This window comes from Loa loa (genome assembly GCF_000183805.2).
Source record: "Loa loa unplaced genomic scaffold supercont3.192, whole genome shotgun sequence".
In the NCBI taxonomy this organism is placed as follows: domain Eukaryota; kingdom Metazoa; phylum Nematoda; class Chromadorea; order Rhabditida; family Onchocercidae; genus Loa; species Loa loa.
In genome coordinates, this window is record NW_018108372.1 from 105446 (window position 1) to 120718 (window position 15273).

General features: G+C 35.3%; 3 protein-coding genes across 3 annotated transcripts; 2 read left to right on the top strand and 1 right to left on the bottom strand.

Annotated features, from left to right (window-relative positions):
* The first annotated feature begins 2358 nt into the window (after positions 1-2358).
* Positions 2359-6627, top strand: LOAG_07342 (V-type proton ATPase subunit B). Its single transcript, XM_003142875.2, has 9 exons — positions 2359-2466; positions 2537-2691; positions 3388-3519; positions 3631-3810; positions 3950-4149; positions 4450-4573; positions 4679-4829; positions 5045-5362; positions 5772-6627. Exons 1-9 carry the CDS (start codon positions 2382-2384, stop codon positions 5966-5968), a joined length of 1542 nt encoding a protein of 513 aa, XP_003142923.1. The 5' UTR covers positions 2359-2381; the 3' UTR covers positions 5969-6627.
* Positions 6628-7811: 1184 nt separating this feature from the next.
* LOAG_07343 (hypothetical protein) lies at positions 7812-8277 on the bottom strand (the record flags this gene model as incomplete). The annotated part of the gene is made up of 2 exons (XM_003142876.1): positions 7812-8021; positions 8155-8277. 2 exons carry the CDS (start codon positions 8275-8277, stop codon positions 7812-7814), a joined length of 333 nt encoding a protein of 110 aa, XP_003142924.1.
* A 999-nt stretch (positions 8278-9276) lies between these two features.
* On the top strand, positions 9277-14634 carry LOAG_07344 (RNA binding protein). Its single transcript, XM_003142877.2, has 10 exons — positions 9277-9540; positions 9881-10024; positions 10316-10465; positions 10827-10959; positions 11755-11931; positions 12156-12310; positions 12415-12595; positions 12836-13140; positions 13421-13485; positions 13854-14634. The coding sequence occupies exons 1-10, from the start codon at positions 9294-9296 to the stop codon at positions 13938-13940; spliced, it is 1644 nt and encodes a 547-aa protein (XP_003142925.1). The 5' UTR covers positions 9277-9293; the 3' UTR covers positions 13941-14634.
* Positions 14635-15273: the final 639 nt, after the last annotated feature.

Genomic DNA, 15273 nt, shown 5'->3' on the forward strand with positions numbered 1-15273 from the left:
TTCGAAGAGGAGAGCAGCTCAAAGCCTGCCCCGGATTTGGGACCGAGATTATATATGTTAAGGAATGGGAGTGGTTTACATGAAGAATTCAAGTATCGGAAACACACCGGATATGGTACAAGCATTATAACAAGATTAAACAGAATGATTGACATGGGAAATTAAGGGTTTAAACATAAAAATGCAAATTAGATATGATAACAACAAAAAAGTGTGGAAAACAATTTTAAGGAATGTAAATATGTTAAGAGTGATTCATAGTATCATTAGCATTAATTTACAATGTAAATGAATTTATTTAAGGTTTCCATTTCACGATAGAAGTTGAGAATTAGGAATCAAGTAGTACAGCAGTTTATTGAGAGTTAAGGGAATAACAATTCCTGAGAACAAAAATCAGCCAGAACCAATCTGGTATTTGATCCTTATTTTTATATAGTAAGAGTTGTTTGCAACAATTTAGCCAACCAAATTAAGCTCATTATCTGATTAAAAGGGTTTGAAATACGACACAATAAATCTCACGCTTCTTTATAGATGAAGAGATCTTTGCAACATTGAAAATTACAACAGTTAACAAATATTTGAAGTCATATCCTTTATTGTAAATTTTGTTAGAAATTTTCTTCATTATTCTAAGATATTCCTACAACCAAAAATAGTTGATTATTCCAAAATATTTCAGTTATTCTGACAAAAATTGCGCAAGATTTAGATTAGTATTACGTTGATTTTTGTCTTGTTGAAATACAATCCAGAGATTTTCATGTTAAGGAAGTTAGTTATGTGTGGATTTGAAAGCATTGCATGAACCAATTACGGGATACTTATTACTTACTGGACTAAAATCTCAGAGAGTAAAAACCAAACTGTTCTAGGACTGGATCCAGAAAGATATATGGAAATAATTTGGCGGCCATATGATTCAAAAGTGATTAGGATCGAAGGTAACTAATACTTCCTTTTTTTTTCACTTTGCTGATATGTAATTTAGATAAGAAAGTTCGCATGTGCAAAAAGATTTCCCTTGATTTTCATCATAAAGGTACATGGGAAGGAAGAATTATAAAAGTAAAGATTGAGAGAACTGTTTTGTGATTGGGTATGGACTAGTTTGGAAAAAAAAAAGTACCGTACTGAGTCAATGACATGACTGTGTTTGACGAAAAATTAAACATGTTAAACTACCCAAAGATGGATTATTTTTGGAACTGATGTCTGTTTTTGCTTATTGGGTTTCAATTAATTAAAAGAGCTAGGATATCAGGCTACGGAAATCGTACGATCTTGTCCTAAAATCTAGATCGACGTATGGTTTCGTCTTTAGAAGAATTTGCTCAAACCATTGATAAATAGTTGCTGTACTTTGAATTTTTTTCGAGTGAAAGGAATTTCGACAGTACTAAATACTTCTGTCGTGAGTGTAAAAAACATTGTTTGTTCAGAGATAGTATCATCATAAACTTAATGAATCCTCGGAAAGAATCTCGGTAATTTCAAGCTGCAATCCTGAAATGGCTAGAAATCAATTTACCCAAAATACTACTACCTCCTTCCTTCCCTATCAACTACTTACAGAGTCACCGTATGGTGACATTAACCCATTTGGACCGTAAAATTTGGTTACATAGGGCCGTGATCTCTTGCTGAGACCGAAGATCACTCGTTTGTTTGTTAGTCTTGCGGTTGATGCGCATTAAATTTGCAAAGCGATTACGCTGACTACATGTGAAAAGTGGAGGTGATGTCAAAAAAGGGCTTTGGGCGGAACGGAAAGGGTTTTGGACGGAACGGAATTGAAATGGTTTACGTGAATCTTTATCAGTGGGATTTACCACAGATATGAGGATTCGTGAATAAATATTCGTACGTATCTCGCATATTATCGCCAATTAATTAAACTAACAAGTAGGATAAGCACAGAAGCTTAATTGCTTCTCTTTCTTTGGATTTCGTTTATATCTCGCTTCTACTTTCGTCCATAAATGTGTGACTGTTTTAGAATAGCGAACAGAGATGATTAGGCTAGTATTGACTTCTGTCCATCCGATATCCAATATATTTAACGTCTACATGGCATAATATTTTTTTTGATTCACGTTCAATTATTTGGTTTCTGTTTGGGACGTTGTGTTTTTGGGAGCTTGTGTTTTTTCGCCATGTATTATAAATTTAAGTTTACTCAGAACTTCCAATTCTCAGTCATAGGATATAGAATAATGGAGGAAGTGAGTACACACCACAAGAAGCATCTGTAAAAGAAAGAAACATAATTTGGAAATGAGGTGATAATATTCAAAGCTATTCAATTTTCTCGTGTTTCAAAATATTTTCGAAAAATGAAATGAATTGAATAAGAAATTTCAGAGCAGTGAAAAAAAATGAAAGCGGCTATTGACGTGAATCAAGGAATCAGTGGTCAAAAAGGTGTTACTATAAAGAACTATAAGACCAGCCCACGGCTCAGTAAGATTTTCTCATTGTTGCTTGTCAACTTGTCAGATTTGCAGATTTGTGCATCAGTTCACTTTTGTAGCGTATAAGACGGTAACTGGTGTGAATGGTCCATTGGTTATTCTGGGTGATGTGAAATTTCCCCAATACGCCGAAATTGTACAATTAACGCTGCCTGATGGGACGAAACGTTCTGGACAAGTTCTTGAAATCACCCGCAATAAAGCCATTGTCCAGGTATGTTCATTGCATGCTCTTCAGGAACGTAATAGTTCAGTTATTGTAGATTAGTTGTAGTTAGTAATTTTGAAGCTATGTATTTATTATTTATTATTGTTATTTATTATTGTTTACTGTATTTATTATTGTTTACTTTTATGCAACTTAACGAAGATATTTAAGCATGTTAGCAATATATATTTCGCACCCAGAAAAAGGTGTTTTTACTTATATGTTCGAAATTCTAGGACTCACAAATATATAAAAAGCTTGGAAATAAGTTTCTTGAAGTTGTCTAAGGCCTTTGAAAATCTTCTTTCAAAAATATATTGGAAGTTACTACCAGTATGTTTTGTCACATTCTGGATCTCTGTATCTGGCGTAAGTAGTTAGTGTCGCCATCTATGTACAAGAATTTTTGATGAATCAAAATGTAATGTCTGCTGGTATCATAGCTCGATTGTTCTGGTTGAAAAAAGTTGGTAGTTCGGAGATTGTGAGGGTTGTGATGTTGATAGTTCGGAGATTTGCATATATATTTATATATGTAATGCGAAAAAGATAGGGAGAAGATAAGAGATCCTATTGTAAACGATTTAAAGGCGTAAACCAAGAAGGGCCAAAAAGAAGCATTAATTAGAACTTTCTTAAATAGTGTGTCGAAAGTGCATCCGCTCTATAAATAATCAAGTAGAGCTACAAAATGGGCTTCAGGTTTTTGAAGGAACTGCGGGAATAGATGCCAAAAATACATCCTGTGAATTCACAGGCGACATTCTGCGGACACCTGTCTCGGAAGATATGCTTGGCCGTATATTAAATGGTTCTGGCAAACCAATCGATAAGGTGAATGCTGTTTATTCCATTCTTTTTGCTTTACCTTTTCAGTTACAGATAGAGCCATAAATCTGGCTTTTACAATGCCGGGATAGAAGCATTTCTATGAGATTGTTTCAGGGTCCACCAGTTTTGGCAGAAGATTTCCTCGATATCAACGGTCAACCAATCAACCCACGATGCAGGATATATCCGGAAGAAATGATTCAAACAGGAATTTCTGCAATCGATGTGATGAATTCTATTGCTCGCGGTCAGAAAATACCGATCTTTTCTGCCGCCGGTCTTCCACATAACGAAGTAGGTTATGCGGATTTCAAGAAACGTCTCCTGATATTTTGGTTATTATCCTATATTTTGATTATTAGTCTGATAGATCTTATTTGCTCCGCAATTTAATAACGGTTGTGTAAGTTCAGTTTGCTTCTGAAAATTTCAGATTGCGGCACAAATTGTACGTCAAGGTGGACTTGTTAAATTACCTGATAAGCACTATGATGTCAAGGATGATAACTTTGCTATCGTTTTTGCGGCTATGGGTGTTAATATGGAAACCGCACGATTTTTCAAGCAGGATTTCGAAGAGAATGGTTCCATGGAGAACGTTTGCCTGTTTTTGAATCTTGCGAATGATCCAACGTACTTTTTTCAATTGAGCTTATTTATGATTTTAGATTTTAAATGTGATCAATTTTTTTAAGGGTGTACGGCGAGTTGAAGTGAGAGACAGATATCAAGAGAAACTAAATCTACACCTGATATGTATGCTATTCTAGCAAAATGCAATGGACTGAAAATTTGAACGTCTTTGCAATTTTTGTGGCCAGTGATAATGCTTATGACATCAAATTCATCAGGAGAACATAACTGCTAATGAAACAAAGAATACTGAATTTTGAACTTTCTTATCAATGCATTGTCCTTTTTTGGATTTTTTAGTATCGAACGCATTATTACGCCTCGTCTTGCACTGACCGTTGCCGAATTTTTGGCCTATCAATGTGAGAAGCATGTACTGGTTGTTCTGACTGACATGTCTTCGTATGCTGAAGCACTTCGGGAGGTAAGACTGAGTTTTTGTAGTCTTTGAATTGACTTTTTTAAAAAAAAAAAGAAGCTAAATATTTTAAACACTCAAACCCGAATATTTATGCATCTCTCCTTTTAGGTATCAGCAGCTCGAGAAGAGGTGCCTGGACGGCGTGGTTTTCCAGGCTACATGTATACTGACTTGGCTGCCATATATGAACGTGCTGGTCGTGTAGAAGGACGTAATGGTTCGATTACTCAGATTCCCATCTTGTCAATGCCCAATGATGGTTTGTTGTGCTTTCGCTAAAAGTGACACGGTGATCTCAAATTCGTTTTGCCTATATCAGTTGAATTGCTTATATCAGTTGACTGATTTTTGCTTCACTGAACGTAATGCTACCTGTTGATCTTTGTGTAAAAAAAAGAAGGCCATCTCCGTTTATACGTCACTTGCGGCTGCAAGACAACCTTTGAAATTCATTTAGGCAATTGATCTTTTCAGACATAACACATCCAATACCTGACTTAACCGGCTATATTACCGAAGGACAAATCTATATAGACCGTCAGTTGCACAACCGTCAAATCTACCCACCGATCAATGTGCTACCATCACTGTCACGTCTGATGAAGTCAGCCATAGGTGAAGGGATGACACGTGAAGATCATTCAGATGTTTCCAATCAACTGTACGCATGTTATGCTATCGGAAAAGATGTACAAGCAATGAAAGCTGTGGTGGGTGAAGAAGCTTTATCTTCAGATGACTTGCTCTATCTCGAGTTCTTGACGAAGTTCGAAAAAAATTTCATATCGCAGGGTTTGTTTATACTTCTGCTTCCTATGTGGCTTTAATTGCATTGTTTTTTTTTTTTTTCACGGTGTGAAAATGAAGATAGCTCCTTCCCCAGAATAGACAGCTTTCAAAGATACTGGCTTCTCTCAACTGAAGGTAGTGATGGAAATGGAAAAAAAAGTGCATGATGGAACGGAAACTGTGAAACTGGATTCTGTAAAACAGTGTTTGTATTTATGTTTACCGAGTCGTGAGCGGTACTTGTTTAGCAACTACTTATGCTTGAAGCAGTATCGACCTGCGAAAGTGAAAGGTGAAAAAGTCTGAGTACAAAGAAAGGAGGAGGGAAGTTTGAAGATTTGATTGGAAGTTTGAGCATCAATTAAGATTATAGAATAAAACAGTTGTCTTTGAGCATGAAACAATGTTTCAGGTAACTATGAAAATCGAACAGTTTTCGAATCCTTAGATATTGGATGGCAGTTATTGCGAATATTCCCACGTGAAATGTTAAAGCGTATTCCTGGATCAACATTAGACAAATATTATCCAAGAGGAGGAGGGGCAAAGGATATCAAAGAGATCAAGGGAAGAGAAGGAAATAAAAGACCTGTTTCAGTCAAGAGTTAAACATTATTTCATAAATTCATTCCTTCATAAATCAAGGCTGCAAAACTTTTCCGTTGGTGGATTACATCTTTTATATGTCATTGTTTTTAATGGTTTAATTTCACTTCAATTCTTACTATGATTGTAGTTTGTGATAGTATCGTATGAGTCGGACAACAAGATCCATTCATACTACCATGTGGGTCTGCTACGAGCTCGGCATTCTAGTAGGAAAATCCCAAATCTGGATTTCGAGGTGAAATCGAAAATGCAGTTTCTTATGTAGCTCTAAATTGACACTGGAATGTCTGGCGCAACAGTAATTTATTTCACTTTCTCTTACGAATTGTATCTTTACAAATATTTTTACTTGCATAGTAAAAGATTTCATATTAGTGGTAGATAAGTTCTTTCTTGCCACATGTTGTGAATTTGTGATTCTATAGTATTAGTATTTATAGTAAATAAACATTACCGCAGATTGACTTAGAAATGTAAGTCGTAATTTTTTATCTATCCAGTGTGTTGATGTTACGTCCCAGCTGATTAATGCTAAAACAGTCAGGATTAGGTACATTTGGCTGAATTGCAAACGCATATATCATGCTTCCGTGGACGACTGAACGACTTACTGGGTCTATTTTCAAATTACAAGCCATGGTTGAAAATGGATCTTTAAGCAGTAAACCTCCAATTTTCAGGTATCTCCAGTAAGATACCTGAAAACAGCATCGAGGGAACCGAATTGGTGAGAGGCATATGAGCCAGCTTTGTGCTTTTCTTTTATCATTCCTTAGTGAGAATTCATTATTTGCATGATCTGTGAATCGACATTTCGACATGTTTTTCACATGTTTCTAATTTGGAGTTGTGATTTATTCGTATTGTATTATCTGTAAGATAAATTAATACCCAATTGCTGTGATATGTCAGTAGATCGTAGTCAATAAAATAGTCAAATCATATTGTCGGATGGTTTGCGTTTCATGTTCCAGTATATGCAATGTCTCGCCTATCCATAAAAGGGTTTTTTTTTTTTACACTCAAAGTAGAATAAGGTCGTTCAATAAAGACCGATAAAAGTGACAGAATCTTTATGATTTATAGCGTTTTTACAGCTTGCTACAGGATCAAAATACCTTCTCAATCAGGCATTTATTTGTGATCTCTACACTTATTACGAAGAAATTTTTATTTTATTAGTTTGAAATGATTCGTTTTATTAATTCTTTCATCAAAAATTGGCAGTTTTGTAAAATTATCGATACTGAATACTATAGGAATGGAAATGTAATCCCTAACTAAATAGGAATATTCGTATCTACCTAAATGGTTATGTTCGTGTATTTTTTTTTTAAATCGACGACTGTGTCGTACTGAAATAGTAGTCATACTGAAATTAGAGACTAAAAACAAGTGCATAGTTGGGAATATATTCTGCTCGTATGAAAAAGATCAAATAACACTATGTGTTTGTCATAATTGAATAACGTCATGTATTTGTCACGAGCGTATTTTTTTTTTGTCATATTGATTGCTTTGTCATTTTGTCATTTTTATTTGTGGAGAAGGACGAATTTGCCATTTCCTTGAAGTGAATGACTTCCGCGAACCTGTGTTGAAAGGTGCCGCTGCTTCCATGTGAATCTTAAGTCTTTTTGGATTGATCATCCTGATCTTATAGTACAAAAACAGGATGTTTTATTGAGTTTTGCAGTTTGCTATTGCATTACTTGTCATACATCGGATTTTTTTTCTTTCTTTAAGCACTTTTAGATTATTCCTTACGATTCCTTCTAGTCTCTATGAAATACATCACATAGAATCTAATCGTGAAATTTCTTGTGATATAAGCATCATCTTTTCACTTCACAATTTCGCAAGTTGAATTCACTGCTATAGCCGTTGTTTTACAGAGGAATAATACAGTCGGCATTTGTTGTCGCAATGATTTTGTTTTTTTCCTTGATCCATTACTGCCTAAGTTTTGCGAAGGTCTATTATCACTTGTGTATTGTACTTGATTTTCATTTCGTTCAACTTTGGCCAAGTTTGACGTTTCATTGGCTCGTTGCTTTTCAGTCGTTAGTATTATGGCGAAAGATGAGTTTTTTTTTCTTTTTCACATACAAAACTCCATAAACAGACACAACATAAAAATAACATAAGGTGTTAATTCTTATTATGCTTAACTTGATTAAACTTACCATAGTAATTCGCAATATCGCGATGTAATCCTTGTCGTTTGTAGCTGTCTCGTTGATGACATTGCACATAATTGTTGTATCAAATGGAATAAACTCGTTACATCTTTTCGCTACTTCTATCATCGTTTTATCAGTTGGCTTTGTTGTTTTCGTTGTTTGAATTGATTAGCAATCGGATCACATCTCTTGCACCAACAGGTTTTCACTTCCAGCTTTATTATCACTATTGCAGAATTTGCTGAATATTTTTATTGCTTAGCCTAATGAAACAAAATTGTCTAAATAACAGAATATCAAATTTAACATTCACAGAGTTTACACCGAAGATTTAGTTTTCGGTTACGTCGTCAACTAATATGTAACAGTTTACCGCATATCTTCCTTCAATTTGATGATTTGTTTTTTGTTGCATATCTGGAAATCGATTTAATTGTAACGTATTTCAAAAAAACAAAAAAAGAATCAAATTCCCATACTATTATGATTAGGTAAAATTTCGCCTTTTACTAAAATCAGACATATCATTTGCCGTAATTGCTATCTTAAATTATAGCCAATCACTGAATCTAACATCCAGTACTCATATATTACTTATAAATTGTCACCAACTTGACTTAATTTTAGTTTTTTGACTCTTTCAATCTTATATTTTTAAATTTGATTTAATTTTTAGTCCTATAACTTTTCCATAACTTTGGGTCAAAAAAAACTAAGCTTCTTTATCATAGTACCGCAATGTTAAGTGAATTAAAACATGAATAATGTCATAGGTTAATGAATACAAATTAAAAGACTACTCCAATGGTAAATTGAGCCCCTCCAGCATACCGTCTTTTTTAACTTTAATAGCCAAACTCATGGAATCCAAAATTCCATTGCAACTGAAACCGATATCCTGCAAGCAGATCCGTTACAGTAGGCAAAGAAGGTCCTGAAGCGAAACATTGCTTGTGGGTATCGGTGTACGGTCATCGATTGGCAGACATGAGCGCTATTAGCGGTCGGTTGAAGTTAGGGAAGTGGTGGGAGGGTGTGTTAGGTGTGAGGTCATGTGGGTTTCTCGTGATATTTACGTGTTCTGATTGTTGATTTTTGCTCTTATTTTACACTAGCATAAGTATCTTTTAGCCTTAAGCATCATGGAAGAAGTGAAAACGGAACAGCCAGAAGTGATAACGGATCAGCCAGAAGTAATAACGGAAGAAGTGGTAGAAGCTGAGACAAAGACGGAAACGGCAACAGAAACGGTAGTGGAGACGGAGGCAGAAGAAACTGCAGTGACGACGGCAACAGAGAAGGAAGTGGATCCTAACACGTCAAATTATATCAGACTTCGTGGTTTACCATTTTCGGCCAAAGAAGATGATGTTCGGGCATTTCTGGAAGGTCGTGATCTTTTCAGGATTAGATTTAGACATATCTTAAGGTTTTAGCTTTTTAGGTCCTGTTCTAATCGTTACTCTTTGCGCTTCCAACAGATTAGATTAGAAACAGCCTATATTGTATGATCTGTTCTGCATGATGAAGGGTCGATTCTGTGAGAAGCATCTTTGTCTGTACAGTCTCCAAATTATCCTATGTGAATTATGCAGATAGATTGTTCAAGATTTAATTATCACTTTCTTTTCTTTAAAAAACTTGTACAAATCCTATTTAGTCTTGTTCAGCTGTAGTAGGACTATTAGCAGTGCATTCAAAATTTTCGAAACATATGATTTAGTTTTAGGTTTGGAAGTAAGATCAGTAACATTTACGCTAACATCGATGGGTCGAGCGAGCGGTGAATGTTATGTGGAATTAGTGGATAAAGCAGCAGCAGAAGAAGCAAAGCGCTTTGACAAGCAAGAAATGAACAATCGCTACATTGAGGGTCTCTTCCTACTTCTTTAAAAGGCTGTCTCTCGATTTTAGCTTATAATTAAAGTAATATCGGCAGATTTAAGCACTGTGAATTGTTTGGTAGAAATTTGTTCGGTACATTTCGGAATGTTTTAGTTTAGGTACCAGAGCACTGAACAGGTTTCTCCATTTTTTGTTATTGCAGTGGTTGGTGGCGTATTTAGCGGAAAAAGAAGTTGAAGGTGAAAATTGGGCAAGTAAGATATCATTTGAAGTTCTCAGTTCATTTAAATTTATCTAAGTTACCCAAATATGTTTGTAGTATTCAACGTAACAGAAAGTGAAGTGGTCTGGATGACGCGGCATAATGTGATTCGTAAAGGTGATCAAGACACGCCTTATAATTTTGTTGTTAGGCTTCGAGGCATACCATTCAGCGCAACGAATGATGACGTGAAAGAATTCTTCACTGGTACGTTGTTTTACGGTGTTTTGTAGGTATTATTTCAAAAGTACCTATCGATAGTTGTCAGCTGTGAGTTTCAGCGTTTCTCGAGATAGGATGTGGAGTATTTGTCCTGATGTATTGTCGGTGCACTTACACACGGACAAATTGCCTTTTCTTTGATTCGAGAAAGGGCTCAGATACTAGCAGATATGAGGAATTAGTGTCATTAATGTATTTTCACACGTTCTGCTTTCTGGATCATCTAATGCAGTTTTCAAGTATTGAATGTTTTGCTTTAATGCGAATCGATCAGTAATTTCATATTTCTGGAAGGGAGGTGTCTCCTCATTGCTCATTTATTTGGTGGTGTAAGTACGGGATATAGGATTGGAAGTGGCAGATGTTGTCATCGACAAGGAGCTGGGGGGTCGCCCATCTGGGGAGGCATTCGTACGGTTCGCCAGCAAACAGCATGCCGAGATGGCCCTGGAACGGAACAGAAACAACATGGGTTCGAGGTATGGGCAAATAAACATCAGATAACGTGCTACTTACCTCTTTTTAATGAAATTACGTTTTAATCAAACAAGTGATTTACCATCTGAATTACCATGATGACAAAATTAATTTGGTTACAATGATACTGTTGACAATCGAACGCTGGATTTTAGAAGTGTTAGCAGTTGTTAGCAATTTTTCTTTTTCTTTTTAGAAAAGGTATTTGTCAGCACTATGAGAAGACAATAGAGCGATTAAATATATTTAGCTTTCCTGCACACTAATGAGGAAAGTTCGATTTTTGTAGCAAATTTAAACCTTATCTTTATGAAATCCAGCAGTGTTCTTTCATTAACGGTATCATGGTAACGATATGATATTACTCCCCAAATATACTTTGAAGTTTTTAAATTTTACAAGATAGGATTTTTGCTACTTATAATACGGAAGTTAGTCAAAAGGACTGAAAAATCTAGTTTTTTGTTTGAATTCTTATTGGGTTTTTTGCGGAATCCATTAATATATATATGGGATTTTCTTGGTTATTTCTCATTAATAAATTATTAATTAGGGCAAGCAACAAAATTCTTAGTTTTACAGATCATTTTAAAGAATTCTTCTGGAAAAAAGTCTTGTTTAAAGTTGGTGTGTTATCTGAATCTTTTGACACGGTATTCATTTGCAGATTGAGCAGTAGCAATAAGCAGAAATAAAGTAGGAACAGGAAAATAAAATGATTGGGAAAGTATGTGGTGTTGTTTGGGTCGTAAGGCATTTTACAAAATCATTGTCTAGTTCTTGTTTGAATTCTCCAGATATGTGGAAGTTTTTCGAAGCTCTGGTGATGAACTAGAGAAGTCAAAGGAGGGTCATATTGCACCGCCGACGTCTTTGCGAAGTCTTGCTGCTGAACGCAGTTTTCCAGCACCTCGTTCCGAACCTATACCTCTGCGCTTTGCTACAGCGAAACTTGGTGGGGTGCGCCCGTATCGGTAAGCGATTCGATATCTGTGTGGTAATTTTTGGAAAATGAACAATAGAAATCTTGTCAGTAGGGGAAAACAATGCATTTTGAGTGCTGCCTGACATGTGTCATCTTCTCCGTTAGTTTCTAGAATTTTCGGTAGACTTTATCGGTGTTTTACTTATGCATTTTGAACAAAATGTTCGAATTTTCATTTTTTACTTTCCTCCAGCTGCAATGGATTTATTTCAGAAGAGAGGAGTATGGAGGTCCTTTGAGAAATGTCGGTATGAGTCGCCCTCGTGCTGTTCCTTACGATGTACCATACAGTCGTTACTCGCGTTTTCAGGACTACAGCTATGACGATGATTTTGATTGCGATGATCCAGCCAAAGTTTACATGAGAGGTAGTTTATTAACTCTTTTTAAATAACTTCACATACCTCTTTTAAATTATACCTCAACATGGATTGGTGATTATTTAAATGTTTTCAACCTAATTACTCTTAAGGTCTTCCGTACAGTGCAAACGCGCTTGATATCGAAGATTTCTTCAAACCATTGAACTGTGTCGAAATTCAGCTGGGTTTCAATGAAGACCGTCGACCATCTGGTGATGCATGTGTGATTTTTGGGACGCTAGCCGAAGCGCGAGACGCAATGTCCAGAAACAAACAGTGCATTGGTAATCGGTAAGAATATTATCAATTATAGATTTTCGTGCAGCGTTAACGCATATATGTACCTAATTGGCTGAATAGACAGGATGCAAATTACTGATTGAATTCACTTAGTATAGATTATCTTAGATATTTATTAGTTTGATAAGTGCTAGGGACACTGCCATGGAGATGAATTACTTTCAATGGTGAGCAGATTGAGTGTAATGCGACCTGTAAAAATCTTAGACTGAATAGATAGTTTCATTACAGATATATAGAACTGTTTACCGCAGCTGATGTGCCGATTACGCAAAAGTACGTCATTTATCGAAGAATTGGTGGTACAGGTGACTATCCATCAGCAATAAGTGGAGGAGGTTCTCGTGGTCCAACAGCACTGAATCGTGTTAATTGCGGTGGATATGATGAATGGCTCGATAACGATGTGGGAAATGGACGCTACTCAAGTGTTCAAAGCAAGCCAGTTTCACTGAATCGTGTTGGGTATGCAACGAGTGACCCTGCTGATGTTGGTGGAGCTGAGGGATGGTCGGATGCTGATTCGGGTAGAGGCTGTAAGTTAATTAAAAATTTCAAACCACTACGTTTAACTAAATCAAATCAAACTTTACTAGATTTGGAAAATTGGTTATGAAATTCCTTCCAATATCAACATTGCAGTAATTCAAACAGAGTTGCGAATCTATTTTTCTTGGTCTAAAGTTTGTTCTGAAGTAACAAAGAGCATTCGGAATCGTTATTTTTGTGCCAAGAAAAAACTGGTCTCATTGATCAATACCTAGCTGAATAAAATCCTTTGTATGATGCTTTAATCCTATTTGTCAGGTATTTCAGATAGTACAGGATATAGCAATGCTACGGCAGGATACAATGCGAGCTATGCAACAGGAGGACAGCAGGTTTGTTTGATTTTTATCTGCATTTATTAATTTAGGCACTTGTCCGGAATGTTTTCAAGTATTCAATATGCGCAGAAGTTTATCACTGCATGGATACTATTTAGAAAATAAAATAAATACTATTTAGATTCCATTTTTTACTACTTATTTAGGTTTTTTACTACTCTTTCCATTATTTCGTTACTATTTAGATTCCATTGAAAATGCCGATGGAATTTTAATAATATTTAAATACTAATTTCCAAGCTGAATATATGTAAAATAGTTTTAGAAGGTCATCAGCTTTATAGCGAATATTGCTGATCACTTGAACCTGTTAACTTTTGGTCTTTTTTCTTTAATTCGACAAGATAGTATCAAATTTTCAGTACTATAACGATGAGTATGAAGGAAAACAATCTTCATATGGCTATCAGTGGAGCAGTGCTGGTAGTTCGGTGAAAACCAGCTGGTAAAAGCTTCAAAAACAGCTGTAAATTCCTGAAATTGCAACAGTCAATGTTGAAATATCTTGTTAGTAAGGGTTTTTCCGGTAAAACTAACATACCAATTTTGTTGACCACTTGAATGATTTGATCTTATTCGTTTGTTTTAATGATTCTCTATATATTTTTCCTAGCAAGAAAAAACGGCTGGTTGGAAGCTCCTGTTTTTCCTTTTTTTTTCGTCTTCTATTACGCACTATTCGGCATTGTAATTTCATAGAAATCATTAAAACAATTTGATTTCTGTTATTCTTAAATAGGTCAATGGAATTAAAATCTTGAATGATGAATGAGTTTTTTTTCTTTTTTATCAATGAACAGTCTTGTACCCATTTTACAAGTGTTTTTCATGTTTTGATTGTTTGCTTTATATTTTCATATCATTCTATCAATTTCTAAGCTAAAATAGCATTGCTGCAAAGTTTCAAATAAATTTTCAGAGATGACTCATTTTCTACGTTTCTTGAATTTGTTTGCAAATATTCACCGAAGTTTGCTAAATTACGCAATACATCGCAAAATTATACAATATTATTTAGCATAGCATTGTCTGATCTCGTCGTTATTTCCTCGGAACAAGTGTGTACTTTTTATCAGTTTTCTTAAAACATTTTATGTTAGCATAAGGTGTTTTCATTGGCAAGGAAAATTTTAATTGTTCGTGGAGTCATTTGTACTGGCTTCATTTCGTACAGTTCTTAATGATTGTATCTAATCATAGTTGTCTGTTTGTCAAAAATAAAAATATTTCCTGGTATATGTCGCACACGATGCATGTATTCTACTTTTTTTAAATGTTGGGAACCAGGAATGAGCTAGTGCTTTAATTAACGTTTAGTATTCAACATTTTACCGATCTGGTGGATTAAGGTTAGTGATAAAACTGCTGGTAGTGTAAACTTCCATGTGATAAACCAATTTGGGGTGAAGCCATCGTGTCGTTGATGTCGTGTATTCAACATAGAACAGTTGAGGACGGAGGACTCTATTTCACTCTTTTTCAATTGCAAGAAATGATAAAAGATATGCCTACTGTTAAGCAGGGAAAAAAAAAAGCGAGATGACGACCGAAATGATGAAAAGCATGAGACTGAGAAGGAATTGATGTGGGAATTCCACATAATAGTTCAAGGGTCAAATGATGTGACATCAGTAGAGAACAATTATACTGATAATAATTGAAGTTTGTCTGGAGGAAAACATCGTTTAATAAGGGGAAAGAAAAAAAAGAAAAGGAAAACGATAGTGGTATTTCTAAAGGAATAAATTTATTTTGGAAAAATTACTTCTACCTAGTTTTTTT